General features: G+C 51.0%; 1 protein-coding gene across 1 annotated transcript; it reads left to right on the top strand.

Annotated features, from left to right (window-relative positions):
* Positions 1-1,347: 1,347 nt before the first annotated feature.
* On the top strand, positions 1,348-25,538 carry USF3 (upstream transcription factor family member 3). The gene is made up of 6 exons (XM_077345873.1): positions 1,348-1,461; positions 7,453-7,514; positions 10,824-10,852; positions 11,010-11,092; positions 12,428-12,524; positions 14,733-25,538. The coding sequence occupies exons 1-6, from the start codon at positions 1,411-1,413 to the stop codon at positions 21,242-21,244; spliced, it is 6,834 nt and encodes a 2,277-aa protein (XP_077201988.1). The 5' UTR covers positions 1,348-1,410; the 3' UTR covers positions 21,245-25,538.

Below are 25,538 nucleotides of genomic sequence, written 5' to 3'. Positions count from 1 at the left end.
CAAAATGGAGCTCCTCCACCAGGCATTAACTTGAGGTCGACCGACTCAAAACATCTGCTGGTCCCCCCTCTCAGATGCCCCTTCCATGACTGAACAATTTGACCTCCCCAGGGATATGTCAGTGTTGTTGTTCATGCTATGTTATGATTGTTACCTGACAGATTGTTATAGTGTTCTATGTAATTTTGTACAACGTTCTGTGTAAACTGCCCAGAGCCATAGGGAAGGGCGGTATAAAAATCCGAATAAATAAACAAACAAATAGATGGCATTTAGGTGCCACCCTCACAACGAAGTACCTGGGAATGCAGTTTGAAAGGGTAAAACCCGAGTCGGCTGGCAGGGAGGGGTGGTATAGGAGTCTAATAATAAATAAAATAAATACAACTGGATTGACATCTCAGCATGTTAAACCTGTTTCTCCTGGCTTCTCTGAAACGTCTTGCGCAAGAGGCAGGGATTTGTTTTCGAACCCCTCTCTCAGACCTTCAAGAAGTATATCTGTGCCGCCACTTCAGACTCCAGCAGGAGATTGGTGGCAAGTAAAAACCTCTTAAATCAAGCCACTGAAACGCCTAACTTCATTCTGGCCTAAGTCTGAGTTGTGTTGAAAGTGGGGGGGGGGGGGGGGGGTCCCAAACTTTGGCAGGCTAACCTGCAAATCCACGTTTACATGGTATGGCCATAGGGCTGCCAGGTCCCTGTCGGGAAATTCTGGGAGATTTGGGGATGGAGCCAGGGGAGGGCAGGAACCTAGTTTGGGCACAATGCTATGGAGCCCACCCTCCAGAGCAGTCATTTTTTCCAAAGGGATGATCTTTGTTACCTGGAGATAGGTTTCCAGCTCCGGGGCGCTGCAGCATTTAGAAAATCAAGTAGGCAGCCCTTCAGCCATACACGTGAAACCATGCAACGCTCTCTGGGAATTTTGGAAGATTTTCGCAGCCGGGGCCGAGATCCGTTTCACACGTGCAGTTTAACGCGTGTCCACATCCCGCCCTGACAGCGCAAGCAAAACTTGAAAAAAAAAAGGCTACGCGTCTATTACGAACATTTCGGGACTTTGAACAGCCCTCTTCCCCGCCCCCTAAGTTCTCCAACCGCCGATTGGCTGCTCGAGCAGTTCCTGTTTTCCCCGCTCCCGAACGTCGTCACGTCACTCCAAAACCTCCTTGCTCCTCATTGGCTCAGAAGAAGGCCCAATGGCGTTGGAGCGGGCAGGTCCCCGCCTTCCCTCAGCCGCGCCCCGCCCCCACGCGGCCCGCGATTGGCCGAGGGGCGCGGCGAAGCGTCCGCCCGTTGGCTGCGGCGGAGGGGAGGGGGCGGGGCGGCGCGCGCCTGCGTGCCTCGGGATTCGACGCGAGCGCGAGGGAAGGAGCGGAGGGAGCGCAGCGGCCTCCCCGGAGGAGGATGGTCCCCGCCGTGGGGCTGCAGCTGCTCAGCCCGACCTGCCCCTCCTCGGTGAGTCCCGCTGGGAAGGCCCGGGGAGGCTCTCGCGCAACGCTCCCCCCGTGGGACGCCGGCCCTCCCCGCCGGGGGTGGCGCGCAGCCGGGGGGCGGGGGCGAGGAGAGGAGGGGAGGGGAGCTTCCATGGACAGGCGCAATGTACCTGGGACGGGCGGCCGCTGCCTCCAATCGCCTTGCTCCGAATTGGACGCGTACAGAGGCGGCGGCGGGGCTTCCGTGGGTAGGGGTCGCATGCCTCCGAGCGTGTTGGGCGGCCAGAAGCCGGTGGCCCTCCGCTCTTGACAGCTGCATGGAGCTTCTGCGCGCAGACTTGGTTGTGCGCCTGGCTGCGATCCTCAACCAGAGCCTCCGTTTGTAGGGGCAGCAGGACTCCGAGCGTCTTGGGGGGGCTGAAGCCTTCAGGTGCCCCTCCGATCTTGACAGCTGAACGGAGCCTCCGTGCCCAGAGAGGGTTGCACCTCTGACTAGAGCCTCCATGTGTAGGGGTAGCATACCTCAGAGCATACTGGGGACCCGAAGCCTTCTTGTGCAAAGGCAGGTGGCCCTCCGATCTTGAAAGCTGGACGGAGTATCTGTGCCCAGAGATGATTGTGCCTCTGAATGTGATTCTTAACTAGAGCTTCTATGTGTAGGGGTAACATGCCTCCAAGCGCATTGGGTGTCCAAAGGCAGGTGGCCCTCTGATCTTGACATAAACGGAGGCTCCCTGTCCAGATATGGCTGCATCCTTGAATGTGATTCTTAACCAGAACCTCCATATATAGGGGTAGTGTACCTCTGAGTGTATTGGGTATCCAAAGGCAGGTGGTCCTCGAATCTTGACAAATAAACAGAGACCCCCTGCCCAGAGATGGTTGCACCTCTGAACCAGAGCTTCTATGTGTAGGGGTAGTGTGTCTCAGAATATGATAGCTTTATGGAACTTCTAAGTGTGAGTACAGTTGAGCCTCTGATTTTGGTATCGAAGTAGAACCTCCATGCGCAGCATCAGTTGTTCCTTTGAATGTCATGCTTAAATGGAGCCTCTACTTATAGAGGTAGCATACCTCTAAATGTAATAGCTAAGAGTGTACAGGGGCGTATGTCTGGATGTGGTGGCTGTAGGGAACCTCCATGTACGGGGGAACCTCTCCATGGATTGACCAAATGGAGGCTGTGCATAGGAATGTACGGTTAATTTAAAAATCATTTAACATTAATTAGAAACAAACTCAGATTTTTCAGAAGCCTTTCTCATGGCTATCAATAACAGCCTCCACTGTTCATTAGAGAGGCCTTCTTAATATGTACACGTTTTTTGCATATATTATTTGTTGTGGTTGTTAGTTGCAAAGTCATGTCTGACCCATTGCCACCCCGTAGACAACGATCCTTCAGGCCTTACTTGTCCTCTACCATTCCCTGGGGTCCATTTAAGCTCGCGCCGACTGCTTCAGTGACTCCATCCAACCACCTCATTGTGTCGTCCCCTTCTTCTTTTGCATGTATTATATGTGAATATTAATATTTCCGTATATGAACACAAATGAATCACTATCTTTTAAAAGTGTAATCATTTATGTACATCATTTTTGTATCTGTCTCGCCATGTCAAGGCAGTGTACCTCTCAAAGCAATTGTTGCATGGAGCCTCCCTATGCAAAGGCAGTGTATCTTTGAATGGCAGATGCCAGAAACGTGTAACAAGAGGAGAGCCATTGTTTTATGGGCTAGCTTGTATTCCTGCTCTCAGGAAATGGTTGCTGGACTTTAGGAGCTTGGTTAGCCTTATTGAGAAAATTTACGTCTACACCTTATGCATGCATTTTCAAATTCCCGGTCATTTCTGTAATTCATATATTATTCCAAAAGCTTCACCAAGGTATACATCAATGAATTCTTCCTCACCTTGAACCATTTGTCGTTGTGGTTGTCTTATAATTGGGGACATGACACTAAGCTCACTAGCCAATGAGCCCAGAGGCCGTGGATTTCTTTTGCAAGAAGGAGTTACAACTTTTGTACCCTGCCCTTACTACCCAAAGGCGTCTCGGAGCGGCTTACAACCACCTACCCTTCCTCTCCCCGCAACAGACACCCTGTGAGGTAGATGAGAATTCTGAGAGAACTGTGAGCGGCCCCAGGTTTATCCAACTGGCTTCATGTGTCTCAGAGGGGCTTAGAATTCCTTGCCCCTCCTCTCCCCACAGCATACACCCTCAGAGCTAGGTGAGGCTGAGAGAGCTCTGAGAGAACTGTGTCTGGCCCAAGGTCACTCATCTGGCGACATGTAGAAGAATGGGGAATCAAACGTGGTTCTCTGTGCTCTCCAGATAAGAGGCCTCTCTCTGCTCTTAACCGCCCTTAATAGGGAAGGATATGTGCTGCCTGTCTTCTGCACTGGAAATGTAACACGCTCTCAGGATTTTCCACAGTCGTCCCCACCACCACCAAAGTAGTGAACAAGGAGAGGATTGACATTAGAGCCCAAAGTGGAGCTTCCCGGGCCAGAAATCTTGCTGATCTGACAAGATCAAACCAGTTTAGGCTTTCCAGATCAGGGTGGCAAAGGGAGAATGGAGCCACTGTGAGCAAAGGAGTCTGGTTTCTTATTCTATTCTATATACCAGCATGGGGTAGTAGAGGTTAAGAGCAGCAAACCCGCATCTGGAGACCCGGGTTGGAGTCCCCATTCCTCCTCATTGTGATTTAGAAAAGAATGCCTTCCGTGCTGGAGTCCCACCCTGGCCCTCTGCAATCGGGCTCTGGTGCTGGAATGAGCCTTACTGCCCGTACGTGGCCAATTAGGGCAGGTAAAGAGGGAGGCTCTCCAGATTAGAGCCTGCCCCTCTTCAAGCACTGCACCATGCTGGCGTGAGGCCTGTCCTTAGGTTCACCGCTTGCCCTGTCCTTTGATATTTCAAGGTGGGAACAGCCTGCCAGCCCCAAGCCCTGCTGAGCAAGGGCCTTGCCCTCTTCTTGACATATCGGGAAGGTGCCACACTGCAGGATGGGGCTCGGTTGCGCCGCAAGCTGCTCCAGAGCTGCTAAGTGGGCGTCACAGCTGCAGTGCAAAAACAGAACACAATTGTCACCGCTGCAACAGTTTCAGATAACCTCCTTTGGCATAGTAATAATTCACCAGAATACAACGTAATGCAGGGGTGGCCAAACTGTGGCTCGCCAGATGTCTGTGGACTGTCATACTGGCAGAGGCTCATGGGAATTGTAGTCCACGGACATCTGGAGAGCTACAGTTTGGCCACCCCTGATGTATTGTGTGAGGTTCATAGGCAAGGCAATAGAAGTTGACAGTAATGGTAGCTTATTGGATACCAACAGTCTCCGTCGATGGGAGGTTTATTCTTGAAACGGCCAACAGCATTTTGGCTATTCCGAGAATAGTTGATGGATCTTTCTCACTCGGCTTCATTTTATCCAATTGCTTCTCTTCCGCGCAATCATATTTCAATCTCTTCATGTAATCGCCCCCTAGAGAATCAAGCAGTCTTTGCGGCAGTTTATCCGGGACATAACATCTGCTGGAAAAATTGGAATTAGAATCTCAGACGTTTAACTTGGGTGCTTTATATCAGGGGTAGTCAACCTGTGGTCCTCCAGATGTTCATGGACTACAATTCCCATGAGCCCCTGCCAGCAAATGCTGGCAGGGGTTCATCGGAATTGCAGTCCATGAACATCTGGAGGACCACAGGTTGACTACCCCTGTTTTATATCATGTTTCAGTAGGTCTCAGCATGGTGACTTGCAGGAACAATCCCTAAAAAACATATACCCCTTATCTTCTACATGAGACTCTTTTAGGCAGAAGATTCCTGGGATTAGGAGTCCACGGATCTTTCACCTGCAGTACCAAAAAGGAGCAACTAGTTTCCGAAAGGAAATCCATGCATTAAGGCTGTTAAAAAACACACACGCACCTAAATTCGAACTGGAATGATTTTCTTATTATCTAAGTTACTTGGGATTGGCTAATACTCAATTCTGTCAATCAGCCTGCATCGATCTTGGCATCTCCATGTACTTGCTGGACGCGGGAAATGTTCTCTTCTGTTAGCAGTTGGCATTACTAGAATCGCAGAATGGAAGGTCTATTCTAGGGTCATGTAATGAGTCTACAGCCATGGCTGTAGTTGACTATTGGGAAGCTATTTCTTCAGGGTGGGTGGGAGTGGGGGTGAACACACGGCACCGCAAATGCGCAGTGGGAAACAAAATTTGAAATCAGGAATTCCTCGCTGGAAAACGAGTTCAGATCCACAGGGGTAGGGGGGGATTGTGGAAAAAGGGGATTTGGAAAGCGGTGGCTAAAGGGGGCCTCAATCCAGACCTACTGAAGAGGCAAAAAGTTGTGCAGAAAGTTTTCCAAACTTCAGTTATTTAAGAATGCCGATGTGGCCGTTTGCACTTGGGCGGAAATGGTTCAAGTTGCACCTTTTCTACTTTTAAAAGGAGTGGAAAGCAAAATGAAGGGATGTGCCAAATTACTTTTTCATTTGGATGTCCTGGGCTCCACAGCTGTTTGTCATTTATTTGTGTAGGCATTTCTAAGCTGCCTTTTTCACTCTGCGGCTCACGGCAGATTCCGCAATAGAATAGGAACAGCATGAGACATACGGTAATCATTGTGATAAGATTGGAACACTTTGCAATAAAAAAAGTGTAAGAAATGCAAAAATTGCATTCCAGAAGTTAGAAAGCTCCATGTAGGCAAGAAATGCATACGACGAACAGCGGCATAAACTAGAGCCCTTGTGCTTGTGTAAGAAGAAGAGTTGCTTTTTATACCCCCCCTTTCCACTGCCTGAAGGATCCTCAAAGCGGCTTACAATTGCCTTCCCTTCCTCTCCCCAAAACCAACACCCTGTGAGGTAGGTGAAGCTGAGAGAGCTCTGATAGAACTGTTCTGTGAGAATGGCTCCAACAGAACTGTGACTAGTCCAAGGTCACCCAGCTGGCTGCATGTGGAGGAGCGGGGAGCCAAATCTGGCTTGCCAGATTAGAAGCTGCTGCTCTTAAACACCACCCCAGGCTGGCTCTCCATTCACCTGCTTCTTTGGACCTATCAGCTCTGGGGAACTGATATGCAATTATGTTTCCTCCTGATTTTACTTTCAGGGGCTTCTGAATCAGAGAATTATAAAGGGTTGAAAGACCCTGTCTCTTGCTTCCACAGGTCAGGTACATCCACAGATCATCCGGAGCCATTCAGGCTGCAGAGCGCCACAATACCTTCCTGCAGTGGGCTGTTGTGGGTTTTCTGAGCTGTGTGGCCATGGGTCCAGTAGTTCTAGTCCTTAACGTTTTGCCAGTAACACAGCCTCTTGTGGTGCAGAGTGGTAAGGCAGCAGACATGCAGTCTGAAAGCTCTGCCCATGAGGCTGGGAATTCAATCCCAGCAGCCAGCTCAAGATTGACTCAGCCTTCCATCCTTCCGAGGTCGGTAAAATGAGTACCCAGCTTGCTGGGGGGTAAAACGGTAATAACTGGGGAAGGCACTGGCAAACCACCCCGTATTGAGTCTGCCATGAAAACGCTGGAGGGCGTCACCCCAAGGGTCAGACATGACTCGGTGCTTGCACAGGGGATACCTTTACCTTTTAGGGCTGGCATCATCGGAGGTAGGACTGTGGCAAGATGGGAATCTGCCCATGCCTATGTGTCATTTTGACCTGGAGAGGTTCCCATCTTGCCGTGTCCTACCCCTGACGATGCCAGCCTCAGTTACTGTCAAAATGTCAGGGACTAGAACTACCAGACCACAGCCACAGAGGCCTGGAAAACCCACAACAGCCCGTTGACTCGGCCGTGAAAGCCTTTAGCTGGCTGCCATCTTTTCTCCTGCAGGCGGAGATTTTATGCTGGATCCAGCACTGCAAGAAACCAGCGGGAGCTGAGCTACAAGGAAGTTCACGGAGTCAGGGGGTTTCAAGAGGCACGTTGGTGCTTTCGTAATCGGTGGTAAATTTCTTTTTCTCTTCTTAGATCCTCGTCTCTCAAACCATGCCAGAGATGACCGAGAAAACTCCCTTGAAGAAGCCGCATGGGTAAATACATGTGCCCTTTTATTCATCCCTTCATTGTTTTCCACCCCCAATCCCACTCCATTTAGCTTTACTAAATTTCTTTGTTGTCAGGTCACAACTTAGGGAGACGCTGTGGGTTTTTCAAGGCAAGAGGCGTTGAGAGGCGGTTTGCGATTGCCTGGCTCTGCGTAGCGACCCTGGACTTCCTTGGAGGTCTTGTGTCCAAATACCAGGCAGGGCCGGCCCTGATTGGCTCCCGAGATCTGACGAGATCTGGCTGGCCAGGGCCATTCAGGTCACTAACTTGATTAGTCCAGGTTTAAAGATGAGCGGCTGCCAGAATCTGAATAAAATGCTGGTCAAAGCAGGGGTGGCCAAACTGGCTCTCCAGATTCCCACGGACTATAACTCCCACAAGCCCCTGCAGCTGGCAGGGCTCATGGGAACTGTAGTCCATGGGCATCTGGAGAGCCACCGTTTGGCCACTCCTGGGTCAAAGCAACTCCTCTGGGCTGTCGTTTCAGGTTGCTGAGCAAGCAATCTGTTTTGTCCAGTGGGTTGCTTTTCCTACGGGGATCCGTATAGGCAATTCTGTTTTATGCGAAAGGGGTTGCTCTGGAGGAGCTACCTGCCTTCTGTGGGGTTCCTCACTATCTCCGGACATTACATTAAAGCACCTGGTGGCATAAGCAGGTAACAAAAGGAGTTAAACCAGACCCCATTCAAGCTGTGCCATAAACTCTTTTCAAGAATTGGGTCTTAAAACTCTCACCGAATGGCCAGAAGGCTAGGTGCACCTGCCTCTCCTTCTTGGGAATCCATGCCTCAAGGTGGGCTGTCTTCGAACACCTCTTCCAGAAGAAGAGGACTCTGAGAGAGACCCTGTTGCGCGGAACTGGACTACCATGACTAACAACACACATCTCTCCCTTGTTATGGGATAATTTCAAGGGATTAATTGTACGAATGTGTAGCTATTGAACACTTGCTTTAAATATCAGCACTAAAACATGGACGATACCAGAAATTGCAGATGTTGGAGGGATCTAGTAAGGAAAGTCACCTAATGTGATTTAATGCCCTCCTCTCAGCTGTTCTGCTAGGGAGATTTATGGAAATGCCATATTTTAAAAGACCGTGTCCCTGTAACTCAGGCTGTGTTGAAACCATCATATGTGTGTTCTTCTATTGTCCATGCTGCGTTATTATTTATAGGCAGTTCATCAAATGATACAGGCTTAATCATAAGGCCAAGACTATTCCTTTTTACTAGCAAAAACTCTCTCCTAATTGAATCGGTTCAAAGTTTCTGCAGCTGGCTGTGAAGTCTTGCAATTGTAGAGCGATTAACGCTTTATGGTGTATTTTTTTTCCTGTTTTCCTTTCTTTGTATGCCGATAAAGGTCTTCGGGTCCTGATTTTGAGATGGTCCAAAATAATTTTTTCCCCAAAAAAACATTTAAAATCAAAATGACCAGGAAGATTGTTTTGGTCTTGCTCTGTTTAAGTTAAATATTTCGAGATGCTTTAAAAAAAAGAGAGTGAGAGCATTTGAAAGAGGCAACAAGGATTCCCTCCACCCCTTGCAAAGTCTGAGAGAGCCAGCATGGGGTAGTGCTGAAAAGTGGCGGCTTCTAATCTGGTGAGCTGGGTTTGATTGCCCCTTCCTCCACATGCAGCCCTCTGGATGATCCGGAGCTAGTCACAGCCCTGATAGTGCTTTTCTCACAGAGCAGTAACATTAGGGCTCTCTCAGTCCCATCTACCTCACAAGGCAGCGAGGCAGTGAAAAGCAGGGTATAAAAAACAGCCCTTCTGATATTTGTTTATTAGATTTATAGACCGCCACTCTTGGCCCAGCCAGCTCATGGCGGTTGACATAAAAATGCAAAATCAACATAAAACCCAATACAATTGATGCTGGCAGCAATCAGCAACCGAGTCTCCCCTGTGGACCCTCGCCTCTTCTGCTAGCAGTCGTTGTACCCCGATAGATGACCCCAGGCGATTTTAGCCTGAGGGGGAGTCCAGATTGCAGGAAGGAAGGGAGGGATCCGGTCTTCCTACATGTCTACTTTGTCAGGGGCCCTGTGACCATTTCTCACCTTTGGAATGATGGAATAGAGGGAAATTATAACACGTTACTCCTTCGGTCAGTCTTTTCCCACCTTTTGACCGTGGGGAATACTTTTCGGGCTTCTGTTCCTGTAAGCCACTTTGAGGCTCCTTCGGGTAGAGGAAAGCAAGTATAGAAACCAGTTGAACAGCAAACAGAGGGGAACAATAAGCGATGCTAACTAGGCGGAGGGCAGCAGATCATTGGGGAGCCTGCTCCGTCCCGTAATCCGGTTCTGAACGGTTCTGCAGCACAGGGACAGACTATGCCTTTCACGCTGGCTGACTTGGCCCTTTGGGACCCAGCCCGGGAATGTTAACTATTCAGAGCTATTTCTGGCCCTGGGAGCCAGCGGGGCCGCCTGAGTCAGGGGGGCAGCATTTATGGTCTGTCGCTTGCCTCCCAAAGGCAACTCAGCAGAAGGGCTGTCAGCGGAGGGCAGACGGCAGGAGGGGCAGGATCAGTTTCCACCAGCCTGAAGCCCTCTTGGCGAACCGTCCTGCTCCCCCTGCTATGCTTGGGTGCTCCTTTCAGACGCTTCCTAGTGACCGAAGCTCCTTGGAGGGGGCCCGGGTTCGAGAGTTACCGGGGAAAGCGTATTTGATGCCGCTTCCCTCCTGCGTGACTTTTGATTGCGATCCTCTTTCGTTCTCTGATGACTCAAGGAGGTGTTTGAATCAGAAGAAGAAGAAGAGGTGGTTCTTATATGCCGCTTTTCCCTACCCGAAGGAGGCACAAAGTGGCTTACAGTCGCCTTCCCATTCCTCTCCCCACAACAGACACCCTGTGGGGTGGGTGAGGCTGAGAGGGCCCTGATATCACTGCTCGGTCAGAACAGTTTTATCAGCGCCATGGTGAGCCCAAGGTCACCCAGCTGGCTGCATGTGGGGGAGCGCAGAATCGAACCTGGCATGCCAGATTAGAAGTCCGCACTCCTAACCACTGCACCAAACTGGCTCTCAGATTGACCCTGGTGGCGTTCAGAGTGGTGGGGAAAATAACCCCTAAATTGGCTGCCCGGAGGGGATTGTGGGACACTGATCAAACCACCATGGCTTTAGCCAGAGGCAAACATGACAGAGGGTAGGGGTGAGCGGATCTAATGGAAAACCCATGAGAAACCCTGGAGCCCCCCCCCCTCCAATCTCCCCCAATGGTGGAAGGGTGTCTGTAGCTCCACATATAATCTCACGTGTGTGATCTTTGTTTTGCAGAAAGAAAAACCGTGAGACGCACAATGCAGGTAAGGGGCTTCGGCGGTCAGGCTGGCCTGGGCTGGGCTGTCCTCCCTGACTGTTCCAGCAAAGCAGGCCGTTTCCGATCTAAAGGGAGGCCTCATTGTTTCTGACGTGTGTCTTGGCGAGTCGAGGTACAGACTCTTTGCTTTCTGCTTTCCCCAGTGGAGAGGCACCGGAAGAAGAAGATCAATGCCGGAATAAACCGAATTGGCGAGTTAATCCCATGCTCCCCAGCGCTGAAACAGGCAAGTGGGTGCCTAAAAATGTACACATTTCCTTCCCGGGTTCAACTAATTTGGTTCCACTCTGTCCTTCCCTCTCTACGCTAGCTCCTTGTGCCAGAGGAGAGCAATATCCTGAGACAAATGGACCCGTGGCATCTGCCCCATGTTCTCTCCTCGATTGTCACCCATATTGCTTTATGCACTGTTCCCAATGAGTTTGGCTGTTTTTGACGGAACCCGGCATGTCCTAGGAAAACAGGTTGATGCGTAAAAGCCTTCCTGCTCATTTCATTCATTCTCTTCTTGACTTTGTTCGAAGTGGATCTGGTGGATCCATCCCGCTAGTGAAAGTGTTTCCCTCGGGCGGAAGCAGCCTTTGAATCCAGGGGCTCTTCTGAGCATGGTGGATCGAAGGAAGGCTCTTTCCTTTGGACAAGGGCATCAATGCCAGTGGGAGCTAACCCCTCGTCCGGCTGTTGGAAACAGACCTTTGATTTTGTTAGCGCTAATTCAGCAGTTCAGCAATTTTGACAACTCACCGAACTGTGGCTAGCACAGACCAGGATATTGAGAAAAAAGAAGAGCTGTTTGGGCCAGTCACAGCTTTCTCGGAGCTCTCAGCCCTCCCTCACAGGGTGCCTGTTGTGGGGAGAGGAAGGGAAGGTGATTGCAAGCCCCTCTAGGCTCATGAGGCCTGCTGTGCGACCTTGGGCCAGTCGCAGTCCTCTCAGAGCTCTCTCAGCCTCATCTACGTCACAGGGTAGAGTGATTGTAAGCCGGTTTGAGACTCTTTCAGGTAGTAGAAAGTGGGGTATAAAAATCAGCTCTTCTCTCTCTCGTCTCTATGTTTATCAATGGCTGCTAGCAGGATGGCTAAAGGGAAATTCGTCATTCAGGGACAGTATGAATCCCAGTCCGCTAAGCCATCAGGGAAGGCCTTGGGCTCTATGCCCTGTTTGTTGACTGGCTGGCCATTGCATGAAGGATGCTAAACTAGATGGGCCATTGGTCTGATCCTGTGGAGCCATATTTTGTGGCTGGCTGGTTCCTTTTCTTAGATTATTCAAAGGTATATATTTGTAAGGAAACACATAGTTCAGAAGAGATGCATGGTTATGCTAGGACCGGCTCCTGATAATGTCATTTTAGTAGATGGTTGGCCTTGCTCTGTGATAAGATGGGAGGCAGGATAGAGGTAAGCTCTTTAAATTGAACCTTTAAGTGGAAACTAATTTAGGTGCTAACGGGCAAATGTCCCCCTTTGGCATCCCATCAAATGAGGACAAATTTGCAAGAGGTTTCAAGCAGTGTCACTCAGTCCTGTCTGCGCCTGATGATCCCCACGTTCCTTTACAGAGCAAGATCATGATCCTCGATCAAGCGTACAAATACATAACGGAAATGAAGAGGCAGAATGATGAACTCCTGCTGAACGGAGGGAACCGTGAACAAGGTAAAAGAGGAGACTGTGTCCAGAGGGGGGTCCTTGCTGGTCCTTGTGTGATTGAAAGGGGCACCCTAGATCAGCCTTTTCTAGCCTTTTGACCATGGAGGAGCCCTCTGAAATAATTTGGTCTGCCTTTCTCCCATTCAGGGCAGCTCAGTGTGTCTTGTTTTCTCCTCTTGATTTAAATAGTTTCCGTTTTTTCCCCAAAAACCTATGCACTTGCTAATTTTACATCTTGCTAATAACACCTGGCTTTTGGTGTGCAAGCTACGTTTTCCCACTGGGAGACAAAAACACCTTTCACGTACAGAAGCTGCAGCCATGACCAATCAAATCAACTGAGTCCTAGATAAAGAAGAGGTGCTTTTTAAAATACCCTGCTTTTTTATAAATGGTAATAACTGGGGAAGGCACTGGCAAACCAGCCCGTATTGAGTCTGCCATGAAAATGGGCGTCACCCGAAGGATCAGACATGACCCAGTGCTTGCACAGGGGATACCTTTACCTTTACTTACTTTTTTATTACCTGAAGGAGTCTCAAAGCGGCTTACGATAGCCTTCCCTTCCTCTCTCCGCAACAGACATCCTGTGAGGTAGGTGAGGCTGAGAGAGCTCTAAGAGAACTGTGACTGGCCCAGGTCACCCATCTGGCTGTATGTGGAGGTGGAAGGGGGAATCAGACCTGGTTCTCCAGATTAGAGGCTGCCGCTCTTAACTACTGCACCAAGCTGACTCTTAGATTAGGCTCTTTTTAAAAAAAATAGATTTACTTGCATTGAAAGTAAAGCTCCGGGTGCAACTGGGTGACCTCCAGAAAGAAAACGCACGCTACATCGCATTGAGTTTGGGTGGCCAAACTGTGGGTCTCCAGGCGTTCATGGACTGCAATTCTCATGTGCCCCTGTCAGCATGATGCTGGCAGGGGTTCATGGGAATTGTAGTCCATGGACATCTGGAGAGCCACAGTTTGGCCACCCAGTATCATGATGCTGGCAGGGGCTCATGGGAATTGTAGTCCATGGACATCTGGAGAGCCACAGTTTGGCCACCCAATATCATGATGCTGGCAGGGGCTCATGGGAATTGTAGTCCATGGACATCTGGAGAGCCACAGTTTGGCCACCCAGTATCATGATGCTGGCAGGGGCTCATGGGAATTGTAGTCCATGGACATCTGGAGAGCCACAGTTTGGCCACCCAGTATCATGATGCTGGCAGGGTTTCATGGGAATTGTAGTCCATGGACATCTGGAGAGCCACAGTTTGGCCACCCAGTATCATGATGCTGGCAGGGTTTCATGGGAATTGTAGTCCATGGACATCTGGAGAGCCACAGTTTGGCCACCCAATATCATGATGCTGGCAGGGGCTCATGGGAATTGTAGTCCATGGACATCTGGAGAGCCACAGTTTGGCCACCCAATATCATGATGCTGGAAGGGGCTCATAGGAATTGTAGTCCATGGACATCTGGAGAGCCACAGTTTGGCCACCCAATATCATGATGCTGGCAGGGGTTCATGGGAATTGTAGTCCATGGACATCTGGAGAGCCACAGTTTGGCCACCCAGTATCATGATGCTGGCAGGGTTTCATGGGAATTGTAGTCCATGGACATCTGGAGAGCCACAGTTTGGCCACCCAATATCGTGATGCTGGCAGGGGCTCATGGGAATTGTAGTCCATGGACATCTGGAGAGCCACAGTTTGGCCACCCGATATCATGATGCTGGCAAGGGCTCATGGGAATTGTAGTCCATGGACATCTGGAGAGCCACAGTTTGGCTATCCAATATCATGATGCTGGATTTTATTTTTTATTTTTTTTTAAATCACCTAATTTTTATCCTTCCTGCTCCAAACATCGAAATTAATGTTACCAAGAACTGAACCTTTCTGTGTTCTACCAATGAGCTACGTTCCCTCCGCTTTGTTCTGGCTCTCTGAGTAATGGTACAGATTCGTCACATAGGCTCAGATCTTGCACTAAGAGTGTTCTTTGTAGGAGAGATGTGAAAGAGAACAAAGAAAGTAGGCAGCGATACATGATGGTTGCCTTGGTTGCATCCAGAATATATTTCAAGTGTTCAAGCAGTTGTTGTTAGTGATAAGGTGATTCTATATCCCAGACTGTTCAGGTGCAGTAAAATTTTCTAGAAATCCTTGATCAGTGAATTCAATAACCTTTTTTTTAAAAAAAAATTGTTTTGCAGCGGAAGAAATCAAAAAGCTCCGGGTGCAACTGGACGACCTCCAGAAAGAAAACGCGCGCTACATCGCCTTGTTAAAGGCCAATGATATTTGCCTTTACGACGATCCCACCATCCACTGGAAGGGCAATCTTAAACATGCAAAAGTTTCGGTGGTCATCCCCAGTGACCAGGTGCAGAAAAAGAAAGGCAGCCTCAGCAATGCAAAAGTTTCGGTTGTCATCCCCAGTGACCAGGTGCAAAAAAATATCATTGTCTATTCCAACGGGAGTCAGCTGGGTGGAAACAACCAGGGAGCGCCAGTCCAAGGAATCACTTTTAACATCAGTCATAACTTACCAAAGCAAACCGCGAATGTTGTTCCCGTCCAGAGAACTTGCAATCTTGTCACTCCGGTCACCCTTTCTGGCATCTACTCCGCAGAAATCAAGTCAGGCGCTGAGGCTTCCGTTCCGCCATTGACGCCAGGCCCGCCTAACCTAGCCAAGAAAACCCTCGAACCGTCTCCCTCTGAGCATGAGCAGCGCGTGTTCACGGCTACCGGTGCCGCCAGCTCCCAGAATGCCTCAGAACCAGCAAAGAGCTCTCTGCAAAACAAAATGGTGATCACCAAACCTGCGAGCGGACAAGAGAGTTCCAGATCTCTCACGGAAACAGGCGTGCCCCACGTCAGCCCTCCCTTGCAGGCTAGTACTGACCTACCGCATACCGAGCTGTCGGCAGTGGCCCCAGAAGAGGATTCAAGGACTATATCCCAGGAAAGCTGTGATGTTTCTGTGCCTGATTCCACTTGTATTCCTCCTGCCAGGATGCCCGGTGTGGACGGATTTCCATCTGGAAGTGTCTACGGGAAGAGCGGCAGCGGGTTGCCAGCAATGTCCACCGTGGAGGTGGCGAAGGCCGGAATTGACCTCAACCCTTTGCCTGCCACCACTTTAGACAAGTGGCCGTTCCCCACCTCTTCAGCCATCGGCGCTCCAGGCTCCAAAAGCATCGGTACTCTGGCGCGCATCACCTCGGCTGGGAACACCCAGACCACGTGGACTACTCTGCAGCTCGCGGGGAATACGGTTCAGCCGCTAAACCACCCCCCGTCAGGCGTAATGGCAGGCTTGTTAAACGAGCCGGTTAATGCCACCAGCATGCCGGCTTGTGTTCCCAATAGGTGCTCGGCCACCAGCGCCAGCTTGAGTAACCCCCCGCCCGTGGATGAACAAACACCCGAGCCAGTTGTGGTCTCCTTGCCGTCCTGCCCGTCCTTACCTATGCAGCCGCTGGTCGCAAAGATGCAAGTTCTAGCCCAGCTCGCGGGCAGCCTTCTTCCGATGAATCCAGCTATGCAGGTGATCCAGATGGCCCAGCCGGTGGGCTCTGCTGTCGCCGCCTCGCCTGCCAATCCGAATGTCATCATTCTCCAGCCTCCCAGCGCTCCGCCCTGCCCGCCCGTGTTGAGAGCCGAAGTTCCCAACCAGACCGTCAGTCAGCAGATTGTCATTATCCAGACTGGCAACCAGAACCCGCTCTCCCTCTTTTCTGCTCCGCCCCCTCCCCCTCCCCCCGCGAGGGTGCCCGCAAATGGCGTGTCTCCGGCCGGAGGCGCGAGCAACTTGATCGCGAGCGCTTCCGGCCCTCACACGTTTGGCGGGAAGCACCTCGTCCACATTTTACCCAGGCCGTCCTCTTCCGCGTCTTCCAGCTCCACGCAAACGGCCCCCGTCACCGCGTCGAGCGGTCAGGCGCTCCCGCAGACGGTTTCTCTGAACGGACAGCTGTTTGCTCTGAAGCCCGTCAAGTCCTGTTCGGGAGCTTCGGATCAAGCCCCTATGCAAATCATCCAGCCCACCACCAGCGAGGACCCCAACACCAATGTCGCGCTCAACACGTTTGGTGCTCTCGCTAACCTCAATCAAAGCATCTCTCAGATGGCCGGGCAGAGCTGCCTGCCACTGTCCGTCAGTCAGCCTACCAATCCCGCCAGCGCCAGCAGCCAAGCCACGCCCAGCACCTGCACTCTACCAGCAGCGACCGCCACCCCAGCCGCTTCGACGGCGGAAAACAGTGTCTCGGTCAACGCTTCCCATCCCGTAAACGACGCCCAGCAGAAATCTCCTGGGGATTTGCTCTCGAGTTCGGGCCCTAAGAGGCCTAATAAAAAAACGAGCTCTAAAAAATGTCCAGCTGCTGGCCTCGGCCTGGCATGTCGGACGAATCCTTGCAGCAAGGATACCAAGAAGCCCGATAGCGGGGCTGTGGAAGTGACAGCTGGGCATACTGCGAGTGCCCTCTTGCTCGAAAGCATGCCTGCCAGTACATCGCAGAACTTGTCTCTTCCGCCATTCGGCAGCGGAGAGGCACCAAACCCGAGTACTTCTGAGTCTTGTCCCAAAGAGAGAGCTGAACGAAGTGTGGAATCTGCTCCGGCGCCTGATCTGAATGCAGCTGCAGTGCCTCGATCATCCCCTCTGGAATCAGCCTTGCCCGAGCAGTTCACAGTGGTGGCTTCGGATCCCCAAGACGCCGTGTCTCCATCTCTTCAAACAAGTAGAGCTCAGACAAATAATTCGGTGACAAATTCTCAGTTAACTGAGCCACCCCGATGCATTTCCCCCAACCCTTCATCGTTTTCTGACTTGCCTACGACAAGATCTCAGATCTCCGGGTTGTCGGGGATGAATAACGGGGCATCTGTTGAGAGCCTTCCTGGAGCAGGAGCTCCGGAGGACTGCAGGGCAGGGCAAGATTGCTCTCTTGCCATTCGAGCCACAGATCTGCTGGAAGGTCAGGGTCTCACCAAGATGCTGTCCGAACTCAGTAAAGAGGGCGACGCTGTCCAGCAAACCTTCCCAGTCCAGGTTGCACACTCTGATTTCTCTGCCCAAAGCACCAAACCCGTTATGGACTCCGGTGACGATTTGGTGGGGAAACCAGAGGAACTCTTACTGATGAGTGCTGAAGGAGAAAACCTTACCCAGTCTCATTCCTGCTCCTCTGAACCAGAGGGAGTAATTGCCAACAGGCAAGCAGACTCGCCCATGTCAACCAGCTCAGGGAGCAGCTGTGGCTTCTCGGTGGCATCCATGTTGCCAGACACGTGTCGGGAGAACGTTCCCAGCAGCACTTCCGTAAATACCTGTAACGGTTGCACGTTTTCCGAGCAGACTGATATCGTAGCTCTGGCTGCGAGAGCCATTTTTGATCAAGAGAGCCTCGCGAAAGGCACAGGGGCCGTGCCCCAGAGTGCTGCTCCTAAGGGCAAAGACCTAACACCTCTAGGAAGAGGAAAGCCTTTCAAGTCGCACGCGGTTAAAGAGTCCGCCCAGATAGAAACAGTGCCGGGCAGTTTTGGTTCCCAGAATTCAGCACAAATGAACATTGATCGGTCAGCTGAGAAACAGAGCTGTTCTCTGAGAGTGGAAATGCCCAGTGTGGATTTGCTGGCCCCCCAGTCTTCGAGCGCATCGAGCTTGAGTGTCAATAACCTCATCCATCAAAGCTGCATCATCCACCCGGCTGCGAGTTGCTCGGGTTTACCGTTGTCTTCAGATCAAGCAACTGTCCCCGTCTCCGGGACACCCTCTATGCCCGTCACTTCATACATGAGCCAGTCCCCAGGACAGTCTCCGGCCCTCATTACGGAATACGCTCCCGACCAGCTGACTGCCCTTCGAACGAGCGCCATGCAGGCGCCTCCTCAGATGCGTGAGCCGCACATGAAGCAGCCGAGCCAGGAGAGCCGCAAAGAGTCAAGCAAGCGGGGCATTCAGGACGATCACCACCTCTCCGCTCCAAAAAGACAGAAGCACTGCCCGACGGCACCTTTGCGACTTGAAGGCATGGCCCTCCTAAGCCAGGAGGTCAACGACATGGCCAACCAGGCGCAAATCCTTGTCGGTCAGATCCCTCCCAATTCCTCCAGTTCGGCAGTGCCAGTGAGCAGTCAAGGGCATGCCGACATTGGTCACAGCAGATTATTCCCCACTGGTAATTTTGTGCCCCCAGCTCTGCGGCAAGCCGAAGTCCAGTGCAATCCTCAGGTTTCTGTCTCGGATCAGCCTGGACAAGGAGGGCCGCAACACTTGCCACCTCTCCAGCATGGTCCCGCTCAAGGAATGAGCCATCTTCATAGCAACCATCTGTACATCAAGCAGCAGCAGCAGCAGCAGCAGCAGCAGCAGCAGCAGCAGCAGCAACAGGCAGGGCAGTTGAGAGACCGGCATCACCTGTACCAGCTCCAGCACCACATCCCTCACACAGAGACCTCCCTTCACTCCCAGGCCCACAGCATCCACCAGCAAAGAGTCATGCATCAAGAGGCACAGATGCAAAAGAAGAGGAGCCTGATCCAAGCAGCCCAGCCCGCCCCGCTGGGCTTGCAGCAGAAGCACCACGGGAACGAGCAGGCGCGGCAGAAGAGCAACCCGCCTCACCCCCACCACCCGCAGATCCAGCAGATGCAGCAGCACTTTGCGCCGTCCCAGACAGAGAAGAGTTGTGAGAATCCCGCAGGCAACAGGACCCACCACAGCCACCCGCAGAGCCACTTGAACCCAGATGTTCTGCACCAACAGCCTCCGCCAGATGTGGGGAACAGGCAGCCAAGCTCGGGAGTGTCTTCTGAACACGTAGGGGGGCACGGTCAGATGCAGAGGCTCATGACCTCCCGGGCTTTAGAGCAGCAGATGGTGTCCCAGCCCAGTATTGTCACCAGACCCTCCGATATGACGTGTGCCCCGCATAGACAAGAGAGAAACCGCGTTAGCAGTTACTCCGCAGAGGCTCTGATTGGGAAATCCCCCTCTAATTCCGAGCAGAGAATAGGAATATCCATACAGAGCTCAAGAGTCCCGGACCAGCTAGAAATGCGGAATTACCTCGACGTGTCCCGGAATAAAGGCTTGACGATTCATAACATGCAAGGTCGTATGTCTATAGACCATACCGTTGGGTCAGACGTTCAAAGGCTGTCCGAGTGCCAGACGTTCAAGCCCAGCGGGACTAACCAGCAGCCTGGCGGCAGCTTTGATGTGCAGTCCTCCCGAAACAGCGATATCAGCAACTCAATGTCGTCCCTCAGGGGTATGCAGACACAGGCTTTCCGGATAGCTCAGAACGCGGGGTCCATAGATCGGCAAAAAAGACTATCCTACCCACCAGTTCAAGGGATCTCGACGGGCAATCCTCTCCCTCCCTCCCGGGACAACGACAATCCCTGCCACCAAAGCTTCATGCAGAGTTTACTTGCCCCTCACCTCGGAGACCAATCAGGCGGAAGCCAGCGATCAATTTCGGAACATCAGCGGAACCCGCAGTGCGCGGCTTCTTCCATCATCGAGTATAACTGCCCTCCGGCGAGGGATAACATCCACGTTCGAAGAGAGAGTGAAGGGCAGAACAGGGAGAGTTGCGACATGTCTCTGGGTACCATTAGTAACCGGAGCAATTCTTTGAATATTCCCTTTTCGAGCTCTTCGTCTTCCGGGGATATCCAAGGCCGCAACACCAGCCCCAGCGTTTCGATTCAGAAGACGAACCCCATGCGAATGACGGAGAGCCACGGGGGCAAAGGTCCCATGAACCCACCCGTTTCGAGCAATGTGCACGGAGTCGTCCGGCCACCCCTTCCCCACTCATCAGTCGCTCGTGGGAACGCTGAGCAAGTCCCTCCGTCGGTTCGTCAGCCGAATTCTTCCGTCGCGCAGCGCTCGAGGCATCCGCTGCAGGACAACGGCGGCTCGAAAATCCGTCAACCGGAAAGGAATCGGTCTGGAAATCAGAGACACGGGAACACATTTGACCCGAGCCTTCCCCACCTCCCTTTGTCGGCTAGCGGCGGTATGATCCTGGGGCGTCAGCAGCCGACCCTGGAGAAAAGAGGTGGCATTGTGCGATTCATGCCTGATGGTTCTCAGGTGTCCAATGACAGCACAGCTCCAGATCAGCACAGTTTGTCTCAGAATTTTGGATTCCCTTTTATTCCAGAGGGCGGGATGAATCCCCCAATAAATGCCAACGCCTCGTTCATTCCCCCAGTGACTCAGCCCAGCGCTACTCGGACACCAGCCCTGATTCCAGTAGACCCCCAAAATACGCTGCCCTCCTTTTACCCACCGTATTCTCCTGCTCATCCCCCGCTGTCCAATGATATTTCAATTCCTTATTTTCCCAATCAGATGTTCCCCAATCCCGGTACGGAGAAGCCCAACGGCGGAGGTCTGAACAACCGGTTCGGTTCTATCTTGTCTCCCCCCAGACCGGTTGGCTTTGCTCAGCCGAGTTTCCCTCTTCTGACAGACATGGCCCCGATGCACATGGCCAATTCATCGCACTTGTCCAACTTTAATTTGACTTCCTTGTTCCCCGAAATCGCTACCGCTCTTCCTCCGGACGGTTCGGCCATCTCGCCCCTGCTCTCGATAGCCAACTCCTCTGCCTCCGATTCTTCCAAACAACCATCGAACCGTCCTGCTCATAATATAAGCCATATTCTGGGTCACGACTGCAGCTCAGCCGTGTGAACAGTAGTCGGCTGGAAGCCCGACTGAGGGGTGGGTTTCTTGTACGTTTCATGTACTTGTGTACGTACACGTATACAGATATGCATGGGTTTGGGGTTTCCATTCCCTGAAGAGACCACTTACAGCACCCCTGTTTGTGGGGAATGCGTGTACGTAGGGGAGTGCTTCTGTATTTCTACACGCCCATGTTGCCAACTAAATGCATCAGTGCCTATCTCCGCGCTTACAGGTCAGGGTAAGGATGCCATGGCTGTATTTGTCTCAACTAAGTACACTAATCTGTTATTTCCAGATTCTCTCCTAGTGCCAAGATCAGTCCACGGACACTAACACTTCAAATTGCATTTATAACTCTTGAGATCATCTCGATCTTTTTTGGAGGGTGGGTGGGTTGCATTAAAACACACAATCAGCTTATGTTACGGCGGGCTTCCGGCGGTAAATCTCCGGTGTGCCCAGCCCAAATTTAATTCCTCACCTAGTTTCTAAGGAGACACAAGGGGGTGGTGGAGGAGGAGAGACGTCAGTGGGAGTGATTTATTTCCCCTCTCGAACTTTTATCTTAATGCTTTCTATCAAAAACTTTTCTAGACTTCAACAAATTAATTTATTACACTTGGGTGGTGACTGTCTTTCCTCTGGCATGGCATTTCCATTCTTGCCTTCGCTGGCTTGTAAGCCGTGAGCTTTCTCAGGGTACCTTTTCCACGTCTTGCTTAGCACCTTCCCAAGGTGGGCTTTTTCCTTTGTACCCTTGTTAATTTTTTTGTTGGGCGGGGGACGGCTTCCTTTTTTTCTCTCCAGCCAGGCCTTTCCTCTCGCCAAGAACACCAAATGGAAGCAAGATGGCTACGGAAGCAAGATGGCTACGGGAACACCTGATGTGTTGTACTTAGGCAGCGGATGTGTTCCGTCTGAGCCAGCGTGAGCGTTTTGGTATTTAACCTTGTTTGCATGAGGTGGGGGAGAAGTGATGGAAACTGCTGGCAGGCGGTGATTGGTTAAGAATGCTGACAGTATATTGTGTGTTGACGTCGAGGAAGACGAAATGCACTCAGGGCTCATGGGAGCGAGCGGCCATTCTTATGTGCCCCTCTGGCCTATTCAAAAAGAGCTGTATTACTGGTAGCCCAATGACTTGCCAGGTTATTAGCTTAAGTTGTTTCCTTCGTGGGGTTAATGCCCCTTAGGACGTATGCATGGAGCGTCGGGACCTGTACTTGTGTGGCAGTGGTCCGATCCTCATTTCCACGGATTCACTCTTGTGGCGAGTGGGTACGTTACATTCAGCAAACACGCAGATGGCCAGAATGGCTCTGCTTAGGCAAGCGTCTCCCTTGGTCGTGGTTTCTGCTGAGCCTACTGTAAACCCCATCGCTGTATACCCGCAGCCAGACCTACGTGGAAACAGCTCCCAAATCACAGAGTTTCTAGGGCCTTTCAGGCTGCACCCACCCCTAATACACTGCAGGGCTGTTGAGGGCACTGCTGGGGCACCTGAAAACGTATATTTGTTCCTTGACGGGTAGCCAGTAGGTGCTTCCTTGGCCTGGGAGGGTGAAATAGCCCTCCCCCATTGACCAGTGGGGTACAGCAATTCGCCAACACAGAAATGGATCCAATTGTTTTAGTGACTTCAGATAATGCAGTTTCAGGTGGACAGCTGTGTTGGTCCCTAGCAGAAGAACAAGATTTGAGTCCAGAAGTGTGTTAAAGATCCACAAGTTTCACAGGCTACAAGTTTTCAAGAGTCTGGCGAAGGGAGCTTTGGCTTTCCCATGACCGGACCCTGGAAACCTTGTTGGTCTTTGAGGGACTCCTGGACTTGAACCTTGTTCTTCAAATACTCAATGACTTGACAGCCTCTGACATGAGCATCCGAATATCTCTTGGAGTTTTCATTCTCGTTGCTGGAAAGCCGAGCACAGTTCTTTAAAAAGCGACTGAGCCCATATGCAAGTGCCTCTTGCATTCTGAACTGCAGGGAAACCGGTTTCACCGCTGTCAGTGTGACCCCACAGAACCCCGGGAATGCTTGCGCAGGTGGGAGAAGCTCTCTCTTGCACTCCTGCCCCTTCTTCATAGATGTTTCCACAATTCCCAGGTTCTAGGGATTAGTGATAATTGAGTTTCTGCACATTACCAATAGAGGCATGCCGTTCTTGGGTGCAAACAGTTCCTGTATTTCAGAAACCCAAAGGAACATCTGATCTCTCCACTGGAATTTAAATTAATTCCAGACAAATTCCAGAATTGATTTCCCCCCCTGCTTTATACATACAGTTGCCTTCTGTATCATTTTTCACTAGGAGGTGTGGGGAGTGCTGTGGTTTGGGTGTAGCCCAGTGCAAGAAAATGCCATGTGTGCCCTCCTCATGTTCCCATGTTTGCTGAATGCACCTTGAATTATACGGGCGAAAACTCCGAGGAGGCATAATGAACAGGGGTGATCTCCCGAGTCCTTTTAAAGTCCTTTTCTACAATTTTGCTGTTTATTCTTTTTGGAAGAGCGAAGGTTTTCTTTGGAATTTGGAATGAACATCCATCGGACTCTTGTGGGTTTCCTCCTTTATTGCAATTATCTGTTCTTGCAAACTGGGCCACTTCTCCGCTCCCACAGATTTCACAGAAATTATGAAGTTGCTAAGTAATGGCCATGTAAAGCAGCAGAATTGCTTCCTTCCTCTTCTGCAGGGGATAGAGTTGACAGCTGTGTGAAATCGCTTTCCATTTGCCTTCTCTTGGGCGACGGAACAATCCTGTTCTGTTAATATTGGACTCAAAATATTCACTCGAAATTCACTCGAAAGGCGTCCCAAGATCGAGGGACGGCTGTGAAGAGAGGGAAGGGTGCCATGGAAGAGCACATCTGGGTAAAAGTCTGAGCTTTTCTCTTGAGGTCCCTGGAGCATTGAGAAAATTCATTTTTCAGCTGGAGACGTGGCCAATACGCAGACGAGTGGGAAATGTTTGGAAAATGTCGGGCTCACCTAAATTGACTTTTTAAAAAATCGCACCCTTCATGGGTTCCTTCGAGCCCATTTCATTTATCCGCTCTCAGTTTTCATTTTCAGCACTGTTTGTACTTCTCAGTTATCCGACGTCCAGATGCTCCGAGCTGGGTAGGTGCGTATTTTTGTAGTCACCTTGGGTCTCTGACAACAGTCTCAAGAACAAGCCCTCTTAGACTTCTGGGACAGATTATACAGTGGTCACTGATCGGCCATTGGGTGGGGACTCAATGCATTGCTGAGCCTTCTTCTGGAACCCCCTCCCCCTGATGTTTGCCTATTCAACAGGCCTTGACCTGCCCCTCTTTCCTGGAAGAGTTAACCCCTGCAGAGGAGAGCCTCTCTATATCTGCTGTCTCCCTTGGTCTGGGAAGGTCTCCACTCCTGCCTCCCATCTGTTTCTTGGCTTCCTATTATTAAGAGGGTCCTCCAACGTTAGGATTAGGGCACGCCTGCATGTGTGTACTGAGTTACACACCAGTGCCCGCAACTCCCCCCCCCACACACACACACATGGCGTGGCTCTGGCTGCGTCCGCCTGGAACGGCCGATTTGGATGCCACCACACACAACCTTAGTTAGGATCTTCTCTCGTCAAGACTGGCAAACAGCACAGCTTCTCTCCTCTGGGGTATTTGCTGGAGTTGGGTTTAGGAAGCGTCAAGCTCCTTTCTCATCCCTTACACGTCTAGGTGCAATGAAAGGGGAGGCATACTTAAAGACACTTCTGGATTGTGTTGGGTGCGAGGGTGCACATCTCAGCTGAGCGCAAGCAGCCTAGCTTGGCTTTGTTGGTAGGAGCAATATGCAAAACCGGGTGCCGTGCAGAATGAGGCCAGTTCCAGCTCTCTGGGTTTCCCAGCTCCCTTGGGAGGCTCCCCTTATGCACTTAGAACAAGTTGTGTCTCTTCCCCTGAGATCGACAAATGTATTATCTTCATCTGTACCTTGTTCCCCTCCCCCCCCTCCCCAGCTGCGTGTTCTCGAAAATCCTGCTTATGATTTCCCAGGACTTTTTTCACCCCAGTCAAAAATTGCGCAATTTGACTGTTCAGGAACATGAAATTAATTGTTGTAAATAAGAGTTTGTCCAGCTTATTTTGACATCTTTTTACAGGCTCATTGCATTTGGGTGTAAATATCCGCCGCCGTGATTGCATTGAAAGTTCTCAAGATTTTTTTATTGAGTGTAACATTTTATTAATTGTAAAAAAAATATTGTATAGATATGGACAAAATAGTATTTTATTTTAAAAATGTACCGGTTGTGTACTTGTCTTTTT

This window comes from Paroedura picta, chromosome 7 (genome assembly GCF_049243985.1).
Source record: "Paroedura picta isolate Pp20150507F chromosome 7, Ppicta_v3.0, whole genome shotgun sequence".
In the NCBI taxonomy this organism is placed as follows: Eukaryota; Metazoa; Chordata; class Lepidosauria; order Squamata; family Gekkonidae; genus Paroedura; species Paroedura picta.
The sequence above is the reverse complement of the archived record's forward strand: the minus strand, read 5'-3'. Positions and strand labels throughout refer to the sequence as shown.

What these genes read in the sequence shown, in the direction of transcription:
- USF3 (XM_077345873.1), top strand. Translation starts at nt 1,411, where the DNA reads ATGGTCCCCGCCGTGGGGCTGCAGCTGCTCAGCCCGACCTGCCCCTCC. An exon ending in GCCCGACCTGCCCCTCCTCG is followed by an intron (nt 1,462 to 7,452) that starts GTGAGTCCCGCT and finishes TTCTCTTCTTAG; the next exon opens with ATCCTCGTCTCTCAAACCAT. An exon ending in CCCTTGAAGAAGCCGCATGG is followed by an intron (nt 7,515 to 10,823) that starts GTAAATACATGT and finishes TTTGTTTTGCAG; the next exon opens with AAAGAAAAACCGTGAGACGC.